We start from the raw sequence: 17154 nt of genomic DNA, 5'->3' as shown, positions 1-17154 counted from the left end.
ATTCAAGAATTACTGCTTCCTTAGCCTGGTCCTTAATTGATCACAAGGAAAAGACACTTCCTTGTGACAGACATGTACCATGATAGATATGTAAGAAGTGCACATTTGTTGGTTTGAACTACGTAGGTTTTGGGTTATTTGTTACTGCAGCAGAGCCCAGCCCAGCCTCTATCTCAGGGAATATGCAATTAATGAGGTTTTCTTTGTTGACCTCAAACTAAAGCAATCATTTATTTTAACAACATGAATTAAAGACTAATAACACATGGAAGTGCACATGGGATCTCTAGGATCACCCTGTTCAATATACCTTATTTTATGTTATTTTGTTTCCTTTTCCACAGGATGAGGGAAAACAAGACAATTTTAAGAGTAATCCTACATGAGAGCCATACGCATCTCTTTAAATATTGCAGGCAGCAATAGATAGACTGATACCAATCCTGTAGACAGATACCAATCCTGGCCATCTTACACTATTATACTAAAAAGAACTAATGCCATCAATATGTTCTTGGTAATTTTATTTTTTTTTCAGCAATAGCATCTTAAATTTATTTTTTAAGATTTTTTAATATTAATTTTTTTACTTCATTGTTCATTTTTAAACAATTTTAAAAGAATTTGTGTGCAACTTCCATCACAGATGAAATATTAATTAAATAATGTGACCCAGATCACTATTATACCAGTTTCAAATTACTCAAATTATTCATTGCTTGTAAAGTTGCCTTATAAACTAGTTATATATTGTTTGAACACAAACTTCTAATAGTTTCTATCTCTAAGAGATTTTTGAGATTAATGCACAGATTAACAAGGCATATCACCTAATTTAATCTAAACATAGTTGGTTGTTTCCAACCAACTATGGTAACCAAGGTAATAAAGTTATGTGCAGTTATTCCAGTTTCCATCTCCCCCTTTAAAAAATTAACGAAATCATTTAAAGACATGTTGGTCGTTAATTTCAAGAGGAGTATTATCAGAATACCCTGTGGAAAAAAACAATTAATCTAAACATGGATTCAGGTGGTCTCATTTTCAAAAACCCTGAACTTCTCAGTGACCTCGCACTCTGAATCTCAACCACTTTCCTCTTGGAGGAGGAAAGGGGATCTGAATAACAAATCCAGAAAAAGCTTCTAACCAGTAACAAGTTTTTAAAAATTCATACTGAAACAGGAATTGATGTAAAACTTCTAAAACAGAGATGAAAAATCACTGCAGAGAAATAATACAACACAGATGTATCAAAACAATTATGTAAGACCAACTGTTAGAAACACCGTGGGTTCATGCTTTTGACACACTATAAGTAGTAAGCTCTCAAACAAGGTTTTCCTCTCACTGAAAAGCAAATAAATTTCTATTTGAAGTTCATTTTCGTTTGCAGTACTTTCAATTTCAAAGTCAATCAGCTGTACTGATTTTCTTACTTTTACCATTTGCACTTGCTCAGTGGTTCAATAATATATCAAGAAAAACAAACATTAAGTAGATATATAATTGGAACCAAAATCTTAGGTCCTTTTCAGAGAAAATATGAACCAGAATTAACTACTCTCTTTTTTAAAAATTCATAACGTAACACAATAAAAGAGAAATATACCCTCCCCAACCAGAAACATAGTAAATACTTCATAGTTAGGTTATTTTGTCTGAAAAGTATTTAGGGATTTTCAGTTCTATAAAAAGAAAAAAAATGAAAATTTCACAATCAGACCTAGATTCCTTTCCAGTCTCTTAACACATCCACTGGAGCCAAGTAGAATCGATTGAGTGCTAATATACACTAGATATGACAGCTGGTCTCCCCCAGGAAGTAGATTAACACCTGATCACAGTACACAGCTCACTGTAGAAAAGTTCTCTATATAGCCTTCCACTTTTTGTCTTCTGCTAAAATAGCCACCAGAGTGCAGCACAGAAGGATGTTGCATAAACTTAGGCCAGCTGGTAGGGAAGGAAGATGGTTAAGACTTAATCTACCAATGCTAAATCTAAACACCGTCTGGACAGTTATGAGGTCCAACACTGGAAGACGGTTTTATTACTCATGCAAAATCATCCCCAAATCAGGTTTGTAGGAATTAATACTATAGCAATAGAGAATCACTTTCAATTTTTGACAAAATACTATGAGATATTCTATTGTTTTTTTCTTAACCAGGATATGTTCATTTTAACCAATAGAGGAATGCCAATAATTATGATTTCATTATTAAATAGTAGATTTATACATTTTTTGTCTGTTACCAGGAAAATATGAATGTAAGAAATTAATGTGAGAAAAACAGTTCTAGATAAAAGTAGATAATGTAAAAACAACAGGAAATAGTAATCAAGACCACAGTAATAACAAACAGAAAATGCATGTGTTGTGGGGGGAGAGGGATGCAGATCTCACAGTTGATCAAATCCAAAGTTTTCCAAGATGAAGAAATACCCAAATATTCTAAAGGGGTGAAATGAAACCTACAAGTCTCACTGTTTTTCATGAGATACAACAAGACACACAAGCACTTTTAACTGAGATATCACTGACATCAAACATTATATTAATTTCAGGTGTATAACAAGATTTTATATATATATATATATACAGAAGAATGATCAATCACCATGATAAATCTAGTTAATGTTCATCACCACACATAGTTACAATTTTTTTTCTTATGAGAACTTTTAAGATCTATTCTCTTAGCAACTTTCAAATACGCAATATTGTTTTAACTATTGTCACCACGTTGTACATAACATCCCAGGATTTATTTATTTTATATCTGGAAGTTCATACCTTCTGACTACCTTCATCCATTTTACCCATCTCCCATACTTTGGGTAATATTTCACAACTATTACAACATAAATAATCTATTGTCTTTAATCAGTATCCTATGTAAATAATCAAGTCAAACCTAATGAGACCAGATTTATTTTGTGTCAAGAATGATATAATGATCACAAGGGAGAAAGGGAGTGAAGAGAAGAATGTAAGGAGAAATTATAAAAGACTTTGAAATTTCATAGATGTCCTGGCTAACTCAATCATCTGGAAATCTATGCTTCTGTCTGTCTACGCCTAGGTTATTTCACAAGGCTATAGAGACAGAAGTGAGCATGAAAAAACCAATGACAGGGAATTCCTTTCCAAAGAAAAGCAAATTGTGTCTAAATTAAATAAACATCACCCTATATATATTGTAAGTTTTGCCAATTTTTTATCCATTTGTAAATTCACTTCAACATTTCTTGTTAGTATATAAAGTGTGAAATACTTTGTATCTCTTTTGAACTGGTTAGGCCATATTATTCTCTCATTAAATAGTGATTTAATAAGTTCTATGACAGGTCTTCATTTTATATCTGTATGAAAGTCATGATTATATCCTCTTAGAAAATATAACTTTTTACAAATGACTAAATATATCATGCTTAGATTTTAGCACAACAAAAAAGACACCAATCATATGTATCTCTTACCTGTTTTGAGTCATTCAACAAATAATACTGAGTGCTGGAGATCTACAGACAGGCAAGCAGGTCCAAACCATCAATCTCAAGAAACTTACATCCAGTAGAGCTAATATTCATATCATCAGCAGTTTCCTACCTTTAGTGACTAATATCACAAAGTCTTAAGGCAGAAAAGAAAAACACAATAAAATTCTCTCCAATCTTGTCCTTTCTAGGGAAGTAATTGCTGCTTAGCAACACAAAATATCAAGATAGGGAGAGCATTCCAGAAAGAAATCACAGGTTTCATATAAAAATTAAGGTGTGAGTATTATAATAGGCTGCTAAATCAGTAGACTCATAGTTGGAAGATCTGGATTACCTCTTACTAGAAACACTGTACTTTTTGGAAAAGATTACACCCAAGATCTTCCAAATCTGATAAAAGAGGTTTTCCATTGGTACCAAGATAATATTACTCCTTCCATGGATTATATTATAACATGACACACAGCATTTTCTGCATGTGTGTTGATTGTAAATACATACTGTATTCTCTACCCTATTTACCAAAACATGGGAAATGCTCATATAAGAGTTAGCTGATTTTATTTTATGATACTACAGATGTTCAACCAATATTAATTATTGCATCCTAAAGAAAATAGGAAGAATGAAATATGTTTTAAACTTTTTCCACATATGTAAGACCTAAAATAAAATAATATCAAATTTCTCTTAGACATTAAGGAAACAATCCCATCGTGCAGTTAGAGATGTTAGGGAAAAAACTAGAAATTTTCTGGAACAAACTGGGAATCCATCAATCTAGATTCCAATGTTGTATTATAAGCAAATACTATAATAGCATCTCTCTCTCTCTCCTGTAATATTCCTGTGTATGAGAAATACCTTGAGAATTACATACCCCATTAGCATCTTATTAAAAGTAATGATTTGGTAATTTCCGTAAGGCCAGGTTACAGGATGATAAGAAAAAGGGCATTCTGGGAGATATGACTGATTATCTAAAGCCCCTATGTCATGGATGATGGTTAGGTGGAGATGTTCAAGGTCCTGTCCGATTCTGAGGGCAGCTGTTAAGATACCAGTATCCTCCCCAATACCACAGTCCTAATCAAATATGTTCTGGGTGCATCCAGTGATAAGCAAGGTCTCAAGTTTATCGTAACTCAAATGATATTTCACACTTACCTCTCTCTGCAACCCAAGTCCGTTTAAAATAATCACAATACAGCTCACGAATGCAGAGAGCATTTTCATTTCAATGAAAAATTAACTGACTAAACAAGAGATCATGAATCCAAGTAAGAAATGAGATAAAAATCACAAAGCAAATAAAATTACAAGGTCAAATAAACTTCCCAGCCCGAGTTGGCCTAACAATCAAAACACTGATGCCTATTTGCTAAACAGGACTGGACTTAAAGATATTATATAATTAACCTATTACACTTAGAGCCTCTCATGTTGTTTTTAAGGTTAACAGTGAAGTGTTAACACAAAGTCAGTTAACATTAATGGCGCATCTACGTCTCTAAAATTGAGTTAGGTACATTACAAGTATAACCTCAACACTGGGACCATTAACCTCCTAGGAAAATTAAAGTAGATTATAATCACTTAATATCTTTTGAAAGCATCATAAATTATTTGAGGGGCTTTTAAGTTTAAAAAAAATGACATTCTCTGCTATGTCCTTCTACAACTAAAACAAGCTTTAAAAAAGTATTATAAAATGTAAATTTAATACATTAATCTAGTTGGAAAGATGCTTCATTCATTCATTTAAATGTATGTTGACCTCAGTGGCCCAGAGGCTGCACACATACACATGCACACACGCACACACACACACACTTGAGTTTTTTCCAGGCTGCTAAAGGATAATGGCTACAGGTAACTCTGGGATTTACAATTTGCAGAGAGTAATCTCTAAATTTCTATGTCACATGTACTAGCGATATGCCCTGGGCAAGTGAGGATAGTTGGAGCTCCTCCACTCTCCCTATAAAGAACATAGGAGCTCCTCTAAATCAATGTGTCAGACCATATTTTAGAATATCAATCTGGATGGGCACTACATAGTTAGCCTGTCCAGACCACTCCAACAGGAGCACCCACATCTGGGTTCTGCAATAAGCATAGTAAGTCACACTAAAGAGCTCTAACTGTGTCCAAAGCAACCCGCTCCAGCTGTCTGTCATACTAAGCTTCCCCTTAGGAGTGCCCATCTCAGCCAAGGCTGGAGTTGTAGAGCCTGCTACCTGACTTTCTCCGTGGCTCCTCCCGTTCTCGGCTTTGAAGATGGACTTGGGCTTCCGGGACTTGAAGTTGCCCATGCTGGGTCTTAGCACGCCATCCAACAGCAACGACTGTTCTACATGCTGCTGAGGCTCGCAGGAGGGCAGCTCTGGCTCCTCTAGGAGAGCCCCTGTGTCAGGGTAATTTTCTTTATTGTCTTCATCTCTAAAACAGCAAAGACCCCATTTAGAATGTACCAAAAAAAAAAAACCCCATTATACACAGCTGCCAAAAAGAGGGGCTGTCTATATTCCTTGCTGCTGTATTTATGTGATACATAGCAAAATTATTAGTGCAGACTTAGATAATTTCACATGAATCAGAACTTAAGTAACATGAATTTCACTCTTTAGATCACTCCATATTCCCTTCCGATCTTTGCTAATGGATATGTTTTTTTGGAGTTGTACTTTTATACAATACTAACATTGTTTCTAATCTTTCACTTCAAGATACTTTCATGCATCTTGAAATATATTTTTCTCTCACAATATTATGAGATAATCAGGTTAGAAATTGTCATCCCAATGTTATAAATTGAGTCCAACGCCAAAAATATTAAATAAGACTAACAGAGTGTTAGTGCACCCTTCTGCTAATGTGGGTATCCAGCCTCTCATGCTTGTGTCCTTGGTTAAAGCAAACCATTGCCATTATCAATGTATAATCTTCAAGGGTATTTAAACATGCCAGCCAGGTCTCCCTGGTGGCGCAGGGGGTTAAGCACCGTACTATGAAGCAATCCGCAGCCTCTGTAGTATGAATTCGATCCCCGGCCGGCCAGGGAGCAACCCACATAGTGAGGCGGACCTCTCCTGTCTCGCCCGCTGCTCCCCTCAGCAATGTATTTCAGTAGATCTGCCTGTTCTGCTCCCCACTCTGTCTCTGGTGAATCCTCTCACCCGTCTGCATCTCTGGCCTGTATCTAGCTCTTGTATGCATAAATAAATCAATCTTAAAAAAAAAAAAATGCCATCCAAACTGTGCCTTCTCTGAATGCAAAGTGAAATCAGAAGTGAAAGATCTGGTGTGTGGGTTCTATCAATGAGAAATTGCCGGAGACCAAATGGCTAGTGCTACCTTCACACAGTCAGTGCTGGATGGCACTTCTAATTTTTATTCACCAATCAAATTCAGTACACCATTTCTTCAAAAATCACATAACACTCATATGTGAAGTCATTTGTGCCACTTAAATCTGGTGCATTTGTATTTTCCTGTTTTGCTAAGAATCTAGCAAGCAGCCTAAACATAACTAAAGGGGGTATTTTCTTTATATGTTCCATATCATCACCTTAACTCATGGCAATCACTAAGATCATAAAATTCTCTAAGTGGCCACTTCTCCCAGGTGGCTCCCTGACCAGAGCACCCATAAAAGGTCTTGGCAACATCAGCTAAAAGCAATTCCTTCTGACTTAAGAACACATAAAACCAAGACACAGTACCATGAAGAAAAGATTGCTATGCCCACAACTCAAGAAAGAGAGATTAAGCTGTTATCAGGGAAGGATGAGCTACAATAAGCCCCTGGAAAAAAAGACAAAAGCTAACATGAGAATAGGAGGTGTAGAGCATGATTAGGGTGCAGCTGCGTTACAGAATGCATCTCTACAGGAGAGTGGACATTATCACAGAGCAGCACACCCAAGATCAGGCAGCATTTTTCCCATTTCTATTTACAAGGAACTGCCTTGGACTACAATTCCCAGCATGCTGTGAACCAGACTTCCTGAATGAGAGAGGGCAGATAAAAAGGGTGAGGTGGATATGTAAATGTAGGTTGAAGCAAGGAGGATGGAGGGACATGTGGAAGAGAGATAGTTGGAAAAGAGACACGTAGAGGGGCTGCTCTTACACTTTAACATTTTGGCAGAGACAACAGCAGGCATTATCTTCAACTCATAATAGATTTTATGATACATTTCAATTTTAAATCTCTAGGTCCTGCCTAACTCTTTCTTTATAGCTCCTGCTGGCATGTGCTTTGTACTTGTGGTGCTTCTAGGTCTTAACTGCCCTGCCTTAGGCGAAGACTATTTTTCCATGAGGGGATGGGTAATTTTCAGAGTTTGGTTGGGAATCTGTTATTTGAAATCCTTTCTTCTTTCTCTCCTTTTCTCTCCAAACCCTTTTAGAACATGTACCCCTTAACAGTTTTTGGTTCCAGGGTATACCTTGTTCATACAGTTACAGTTGGGCAAGATGTGGAAATAAAACTATGTGGAGCTGTCAAACTCAAGTCTCAGGACAAACTTAGAGCTACCTGGTAAAGGAGGTACCAACTAGCAAAATAATTCTTCAATGTTAGTAACTGAAGGGGGGAAAATCAATGCTAAAGACACTAGTTAACTTTTTCCCTTAATATCATTTTTGATTAAAAAAAAATCTCTAAGTCACTAGTGGATTTGGAAATCACTATCATAGCATGAATTGGAAATTGCACTAGTTTGTTTGAAGTGCATTTCTCTCACAGAAACAATACTTATCCATGATTTCTGTGTTCCTGGGTGAGAAACAAAAGGAAGAACAGCTGCCTAAATATTCCTCATTGATGGAGGACTCTAGAGCACTCAAGAATAAGGGAAGAAATGTTTTAAAGACTCACCCCAAAATAATGCCTTAATACTATTTTCAAATCACATTTTCAAGGCACCCAAAATGTATAAATAGCTTGTTTACCTCCTTATGTTGAAGGTCATGAAAAATGGAAAAAAACAAAATGAACCTTTCTCTCATTATACAAACATAAAACCTATATGAAAGTCGTCTTTAGAAATATTTCAAATCTATGACTGATTCCTTAGAATTTCCCAAACAAAAAAAAATACAGGATATATATAATTTATGCCACTATTCATTGAAACAAATCATAACTGAGAATGAGCATGGTGTCCTAAAGAGAACAAAAGTTCAAATGATCCTTTCTCACGATGGTTGTATAGCTTGGGTCACAACAACTCTCTCTGCTCTCATCCATAAAACAGATGCCATCTCTACCTCGCAGTGATCACACAGTGTCTGTGAAATGTCTACCATAGCAAACAGACTCAAGGCCACCAACCAATCAATGGAAGCTATTGTTACTCTCACAGAGGGACCTTAGGCATCTGGTTATATGCAAAGAAACAACCGAGTGCTCTTTTTAAGTCTTCCCAATACCTCCAGGAAAAATTCCAAATTCTTCAGTAGCAAAGTTCACAAATCCTTCAGAAACTGGTCTTTTTTATTTTGGAACTTCATTTATTATTACCCTTTGCCCCCTCACTCCAATTTGATGCTCTAGATTTCTGCCATCCTGAAGTAGCTGATAGAATCATTTTATTGTCTATAGGTTTTCCATAAATTGGCCCCTCTGCTTGGTGGAATCATTTTTAAAAAAAATCATGTGTAAAAAGAAAAAAATCAGCATAAATTTCTTCAAGAATCCATCCCAGAAAACTCTCTAGGTATTTGGTCTTGCTAAATGAATCTTATGTTTTCCTCTAATATAATAGCACTTAAAGCAATGTAGCAGCATCATCTATTTCATGCCTATTTCTTTTAGTGGGCTGAATGTCTGAGAGCAAAGCTTGTTTTTTTTTTCCTAATCCCATATTTTGACAGGTTTCTTGGCACATAAAACAGACATGCAACATATATTTGTTATCCAATAACTGGACTTTTTAATCAGGGAGACCTGAGTCCCAATTCTGCCTCATAAAGCCTATGTTATCTTGAACCTCTGTTTCTCCATTTACCCTTAAGTTATTTAGATTAAAAAATAAAATGTACAAAGTAAGTGTGAAAGAAATGGTTAACCAAGAAGATTTTGCCACTGTACAATGAACCCCTTAATAACCAATACCATACTCCAGATAATCAATGATGTGTTTGGTAAATATATCTAGAACTTCTTCCTTCAGCTCTATGATGGGAACATGGGGATGGGCTGATGAATTTTAATTCAATAGGTATTTATTATGAATTCTCCACATGTAATGATCTGTCCTGGTTGCTAAAGAAAGTGCAAACGTGAAGACAAGGTTTGCCTCAAGAGCTGATAATCTATTGGAAGAAATAAAACATGGTAACACGTGATTAAAATTCAAAGAAGAAACTCAGACACCAGACCCTGGTGGTTTCTGTCCTTCATAGTAACCTAGCAATGGTGGGGGCCTACCTGAGACTGGAGCAATCAGTCTGATCTTCATGTAGAGAGACTGTGTCTTCGTCACACCTGGGAAGAGGGAACAAAACCATATCACATCCAACTGTTTGCTGCAGCAGAAGCAGAAGTCTACAGTTATCTCAAGATTGGTGTGGTAAACTAAATACTAGAACAATTCTCACCACTGACTCCCACACCAGCTCCAAATTCCAATATGTCTACCAAGTGACACCAATGTTGCCATGTCATGTGAGTCTAAAAACTCAAAACCAGAAGCTCAAAACCTTTTCTTCCACTGCTTTACATCACCTAAGCTAATAACATCTTAGCAAAGACCTAAGTATTCAAAGTACTTGACAAGACATCTGACACCAGGGTTGGTGGATTGTGTTGACTCAAAAGACCCCATTACATGCCTCTTGTCTTTATTCTACTGCACACCATCCTACACCACACCATCTCCCATCTGAACTACTCCATTACCGCTGGTCTTTCTGACCCCCTTCTTTTTCACAACACTTCTGGCCCTACCTTGTGAAAAATACTTGACTTTTCTAGATTGAAAAATCGCCACACTCCCAAAGGAAATCTGGAATAGGATGTTTCCCTCACTCTAGTGTAGGAGGCAGCCTTTGTTCCTGTTCTTAGTCATTCTCACCTTATCTCACCCCACCTGACTCCAGCCTGGAATACCTTTCCATCTTCAAATGCTATGCATGCTTCACTGCCCAAGTCAAGTCTCATAAGCTTCATGAATCTTCCCAGCCAAGTTCACCCACGTATCTACTTTATACTTAACATACAAATATTTATTCTTCATTCTGAAGTTACAGTAACCAACTATGTCTTGACTCACACTGCTATGTAATTCCCCTGTACCTCTAAGAACTTTTTAACTAGTTGTTAATTACATTGAAAAAAATAGTTATAATTTCTTTTTCTAGGTACACACTGTGTATCTGCCACAATAGACATGCAATAAATGCTAGAATTGAATCACTAACACTGGCCCTCAGCAGATCCAGTCCCAGAAGTAATATAACAAATATTTATTATGTATTTATTGCCTTCCAAGTACTGCATTAGACATTAGAACACTGCTTTTCAATTTCTTTGAAATTCAGAATCGACCCATTTGTTTTCTGTTTCCAACCCCCTGTGCATACTTTGGTAAAAATGTCACAGGAATGTCAAATTCCTATAGCAGTTCTTAAATGCCGAATTCCTAGTTATGTACTTTTCTAGTCTTAGACAAGTTATGAACATTTTGGGGACCCACACTTTGAGAAGCACTGCTTCTAAAGAAAACAAAGTTCTGCCCTGAGAAATTCACAATGTAATGAGTAGAAAAAAATACATTTGTGAATACCTGCATAGTAAATATAACCATAATATGGTATTTTTACTATACTTAATCATTTAAAATTTTAAATATTCCGTACCAGCAGTGGTGTGTAATTTGCCCATAGAACAAACTGATGAAAGCTCTAGTCATCCATTCTTCATATACATTTTAAAATATGGGTTTGTAATAAATTAAACAAAGGTCACCTATGAATTTGAACTCTTGTAGCTGCTGAAATACCCTATTTTCTCTTGTAGTTAAAAAAAATACTCTTAATAAAATGAATGAAATTTACTTGCTTTCTCATGTTTTTGACTATTAGAGGCCCATTCTGTCCATCTCATGGAAAACAATTAAATGCACAAGTACTGCTTTGCTCACCACCATCAGAGACATTCGCTTAAATAGAACATCTGAACTTTGTAATATGAATAAAAATGTTTCCCCATAAAAGAAACCTATATAAGTAGAAAAATCAAAGAAAAACAAATCTAGAATTGTTGCCTCCAAAGAACTAGGATTCAACTAGAGGTTCAACTCTGGAGCTCAACAATACCTATTGTTTGGGGATTTGGAAAGAATTTAATTTCCCCCCTCATTTGACTTATGAATCTTTCTTCTCAAAGTACAATTAAAAAATGGAAACTCAGTACCAGAACCTACAGAGTGGCAGACGCTTTCTTAAGTCTGAGGCCGAACCTAATTAACTGATCCAATTTTCAATCTTACCAAACAATTCTAGTGCTCACTCAAGGAATCACAATTTCAAATGAAGATACAGCAATGAAAGAGATCACCTACTTGTTCACATGGCACGCACACACAAGCTCTTTGAGTTCAGTTGGATTTTCATTTGCTTTGATGAAGATTATCAAGTTCTGCTTAATTAACATCTCCTTTCTGGTTGTTCTACTGATTCCTTGCCCAGGAGCCCTCTATACAATATTGACCCAGTTATAAAACTGGATTCTACAGTGGCAACTCATCTCCAGACATGCCCACTCTTGGAAGATAATCAACTCAGACCAAGTGCCTTAATAGCCCAAAGCAGAAATTCAAAAACCAAGCTATTTAGTAAAGCTCTCAAATATTCAAAAAGGGTTCTTCAGGTGCAGTGTTTTCAAACTAAATTTATGACCTCTTAGTGAATTTTCAAAATAGACAGAAGTTACCAGCATTCGGTTATTATTATTAGACACAATGGAAAATGTTAATATAGAAAAGGTTAAATGTTACTTCATAAAATTTGTTTAAATTACGAATTTGCAGGCTTACCCCAGCCCCCTAGAAAAGTAGAGTTTTGTGAAAACTTTCCTAATCTGAAATGGTTTAAAGCAAAGCAATTACCAGTAATTTATATGGAAAAAACTGAGCATTCCTAGACCGAAAAAATTACTTACAACACATACCAAATAACATTTAAAACCTAAAACAATATTCATATATAGCAAAAGCAGAAAGTAAATGATAAATACACAGAATGTACAAAATAGTTCCTGGTTCAGGAGTTTGGTGGCCCAACTCTAACTGCCTGAGGTACATCCTGCCTCTGAAACAGTTACTATATAACAAATCTGAATGCTGTTTTCACTTTTGTAGTAAAAGCAGAAATCCTCTTCGGATTTCTTCCTGTTAGCAATTCCTGTTAGCACTTTTTTAAAAGTGAAGTCACATAACTCAAACTACAAGCAGTGGGGTATACCTGTATATGTGCTCTAGATTGCAATATAATTTTTTTTAAAAAAAAACTGCTGTTTATAGAAAAAAAAATGTGAAAGGCACCTCTTAAATTACTTCCACTGAGGTTCTCATCCACTATATTCTAAACCCCACAAGTCTCAATTTGTGGTGGTTGCCCAGACAATTTACAGATAATTTGTCCTTACAATCATTTCTTTGTGAAATGTTCAGGGTCATTACTTTTTTATCTATTTAAACTTTCGTTCCCTCCATCAACCACAAACAAGAAAATGTATGGTACTTCACAGGTCACCTTCAACTTCACCTCATCTCAATTAAGCCTGACAGTGCTGTGAGGTAGGAATTATCTTCACACAGAGGTTAAGGAATTGCCCAAGATTCTAAGGTGTAAAGCAATGAAACCTGAGTCCCACACACTAGTATGTCACACTGCTTTATCCCACTAACCCCAGAAAGGCAGGAGTCAAATAGTTCCTTCAGTATCTATTCCCTGAGGCTCCCAAGAGAGGGAGAATGACTTGTTTCTTAGAATAATGATGGTAAAAGAAGTGTCCATGAAAGAGTCTCTTTTTTTGACTTGGGATAAATAAGAGTGATTATTAAGTACAGTGTAGTTGTGTCTGGGAAGGGACTTCCATTCTCCCTAGAGTGATGAAGCTGCAAAAGCAAAATTGCAGGAGCACAGCCTCCTGTGGGATTTCTCAAAGTATGTCTCCAGAACCACCTGCATTAGCATTACCTGGGATGGCTGATCAAGACAGCAGGGTCCAATCCCACACCCAGCTCAGTTCCAAGATCGACTCTGACAGTGGGACCAGGGACATGAATTTTTAAGGCAGACTGCCCTTCCCCCCACAGAACAATAATGCTTCTGAAAAGTTCAACACTGATCTAAAAGTTTACAAAACCCAGACCAACACTGGGTTGACTCTGCCCATAATCACCCTTTCTGGGTTCCCACTTTTGGATAAAGTCTGTGAAACAGTTTTTTTCACAAGCCCCAACCCCTCCTTCTCCAGAGATCTTGATAATTAGTTGGTTTTAAGAACTAGTGCTTTTGGATGATAACGAATCCGTTGAAGAATTGATTGTTTCATTTCAAATAGCAAGTTAACCAGGGCAACGTAGGAAATGACTAGGAGAACGTAACAGATGAAAGAACACCACATATGCATAAAGGATGGCTAAGTCCATTCTGATACTGGAAAAACTTGGGTAGAAAAAGAAACTGAACTGGTCCAGAGCTGCACAGATAGTGCCAGGTCTGGAAAAATCTGAGAAGAAAATAAAATCTGTCCTTAAGTCTCTCCCAATCCCTCTTTGCTTGGATCTTACAAGACCCCACCCACCCCAGCTAACCAAGCAGAACCCTATTCGGCTAGAATGTCTGATATCATTTATATTAAAGTATTAATGATGACTTAAATCCACCTCCCAGGGGCACAGACTTTTTAATTTCCATTTTAATAAGGATAGCCACCAGAGGCCTTTATCTTAAAAAAAAATATATATATAGGCGTAATTTCACACACTAAAAAATAATAAATGCACACGGTTAGCTGGAAGTAGGAGTGAGGTGAGAACAGAAATAAGACGACATTTTCTTGTATCCAAAACATGTGCGAGGCAAATTCCTCTGCTGCACTTGCCAAGACCACTCCCAGACATTTAGTGAGCACCTGCTATATCTCTGTATCAGGACAGTGCATCCTGATTCTGCTGGTTTTGGGTCATGTTCAGAGCACCAAAGAAAATGGCTCATATTATTGAGGAGAGGAGAAAATGTTACATTAGACAATGGTTAGTTTTAAATGACCCCAGTCTTTGGGTTACACCTATGAAGCTTTTGGTATGTTTTCAATACGTTCTTTAGATTTTCAGATTAGCCAGATGGCATTCTAATTGTCACTGAGTCTTTTCAAATAAATCACTGTCACTTCTCTGAAAGCAACAATAGGATCTTATGCAATCAGAGCCCCTTGGGGAGTGTCCAGAGATGAGACACCAGACTTTCCCCAGCACTTAACTCTAAAACCTTTAAATAAATAAATAAATAAATAAATAAATAAATAAATAAATAGATAACTGTCCATGTGAAATCTGGAAGTAAGTGTCTCCATTTTGAAGCTGCTGTGTTTGGGACTGACTCTGGGGATTCAGTCAGACAGGGGTCTAGAAAATCTGCACAGAAGGCACTTGGTGCTTATAAGCACCACAAAGACAATAAGGCAGTAGCAGTGTGCCTGAACCAGGAAGGCAGGTCTCATGTCCTACCTGTGTCTTTAGAAGTGCATCTCTCCTCCTCTCTGTTTTTCAAGAACTCAAAAGTTGTAACACAGTTACCAATCTCATTCACAGATTTTGAGTGCCAAGGAATATTATATATTGAATCTTCTAAAGTCAACCCTAGGTTTTTTTTTTTAAAAGTAACTCTACTTTAGTGAGTCCAAAGTCAAATATTAAGAAAGTAGCATATCCAAACAGAGAAACAAAAGAATATGGAAAACAAGAGAACCCTGAGAATTAGACACCCCATCATCAAGTTGTTTGACTTGAAACGCACATAATAATTATTTCTACACGTTTAGGGAACTTTAGCAAACAGCTCCAAAGTTGAGCTTTCTATATCAAATTTGCAGCAATTTTTATATGTAGTTAAGCATACAAACTTACATATCGTTTTTCACTGAAAGAGCTGTTTAATGTGACTTCTAATGAATGCCCCAGAAGTGAACATAAGTTAGCCTGGAGAAAGAGTGTTAGATGAAGAACATATAGTTCAGACATACATGTAAATAATATATTAATTAGCATAGCATAATAGTCACATAATATACTCTGTTAATTTTTAACATCTACATAACATGATAGGAAAGAAAACACATTAAAGAAGGGATGACAAAGAATAAAGTCATGAACTATAAATATCTGATAAAAAATACTGTGACTACAGGCATTGAGAAAAACATTACACCCCTTCATTCCACGTTTAAATGATGTTAGTTGCCCAAATCAACAGCTTTAACCATAGGACAAGATGACTCATTTCTCAGATCGCCAGATCTCTGAGGTCAGAAAACAGAAATGACAAAGGGCACATAACAGAAGTTTACTTCTGTGTCTTAAAAATCTGTAGACAAGAGAGGGTAAGGATAAGTTTAGCCTGTTTATCACATGCTGGAATTCAACTCATTTCACATTCATCTCCTATTTGCTGTATACAGCGTGTTCCATGAAAACTGACGCCAATGTTGGCAAAACACAACAAAGCTTCCTTTCTGACATGTGAAATCGATTTAAAAAAAAAAAATCTGAGCTCCAAGAACACAAATCTTTGCGCACCGAGCTCCCTCAAGCAATCAGCTTGTTTTAATATCTCTCCCGTAGCTGCTAAAGGAAAAAAAAAAAGGTGGGGGTGATTTAAACCTGTAAAGAATTCTGGGCCCCATCAGTCAGCACATCTCGCGGTCTTCACAGCCCCAGATTACAGGAGACAATGCATCTAATTCGGAGAGCCGCTGGGGACGGGGTAGGATACCTTCACGACAGTTGCTTCCACAGAAAGGCATGCAAGTCTTATTTTAAAAGCAGGAATCACTTACTCTGTTACAGCGGTGCTGCTGAAGGAATTATCCTGAAGGCTGAAACAAAAACAAGAAAACATCAGCCAAGTCCGGCCGGGGAGCCGTCTCCCTGATCGCTCTCCGGGAGTTAGAGCACATACACAAACATGGCATTGCAAGGCAAGTCTCAGGGCTCTCCCGGCACGCTCGCTCTACCTTGGGCTGCTGTCTGCACATGCTCGTAACGACACCCCCAGCAGGGGCCCGGCGCACGGGCGAACCACAAAGCCCGGCAACCCGCGAGGCTGCAGGGACAGAGTGGGGCGGGGCGCGGCGGCGGGGCCGGGACCCCGGGACTCCGGGATCCCAGCAGGGAGCACCTGGAGAGTCCTCGCAGGACCCCAACCCCGGCGCTGCGTTTAAACCCTTCTCGGTGGCAGTCACCGCCAAGGCTGGCAATTAGAATGCCCAACTGTTTCTGCCTAGGTGCTGAAATCCTCAGGAGACTTGCTTTCTTCCTAGGCATCTCCTACCAATTTTACAGAGCCACTTCCCCCTCCTCCCACTGAGATGGAGACTCGCAGAAATTCATCCATATTCGGAAAACCGAG

General features: G+C 37.3%; 1 protein-coding gene across 5 annotated transcripts in view; it reads right to left on the bottom strand.

Moving 5' to 3' along the window:
- The window catches only part of FAM13C (family with sequence similarity 13 member C), a 127534-nt gene extending 110695 nt beyond the window's left edge, over positions 1-16839 (bottom strand). For 3 of the 5 annotated variants that reach the window (XM_037497958.2, XM_037497959.2, XM_054690715.1), the window contains exons 1-3: positions 16583-16748; positions 9947-10003; positions 5748-5949 (exon numbers count right to left, since the gene is read on the bottom strand). In XM_037497958.2, coding sequence (XP_037353855.1) covers positions 5748-5949; positions 9947-10003; positions 16583-16644 — 321 coding nt within the window. In that variant the 5' untranslated portion in view covers positions 16645-16748. The other 2 variants (XM_037497961.2, XM_037497960.2) reach the window with 2 other exon arrangements.
- Between the last annotated feature and the right edge of the window lie 315 nt (positions 16840-17154).

The sequence above is a fragment of the Talpa occidentalis genome, unplaced genomic scaffold, assembly GCF_014898055.3.
Source record: "Talpa occidentalis isolate TD23 unplaced genomic scaffold, MPIMG_talOcc4v2.1 talOcc4.8, whole genome shotgun sequence".
NCBI classification, from domain to species: Eukaryota; Metazoa; Chordata; class Mammalia; order Eulipotyphla; family Talpidae; genus Talpa; species Talpa occidentalis.
The sequence above is the reverse complement of the archived record's forward strand: the minus strand, read 5'-3'. Positions and strand labels throughout refer to the sequence as shown.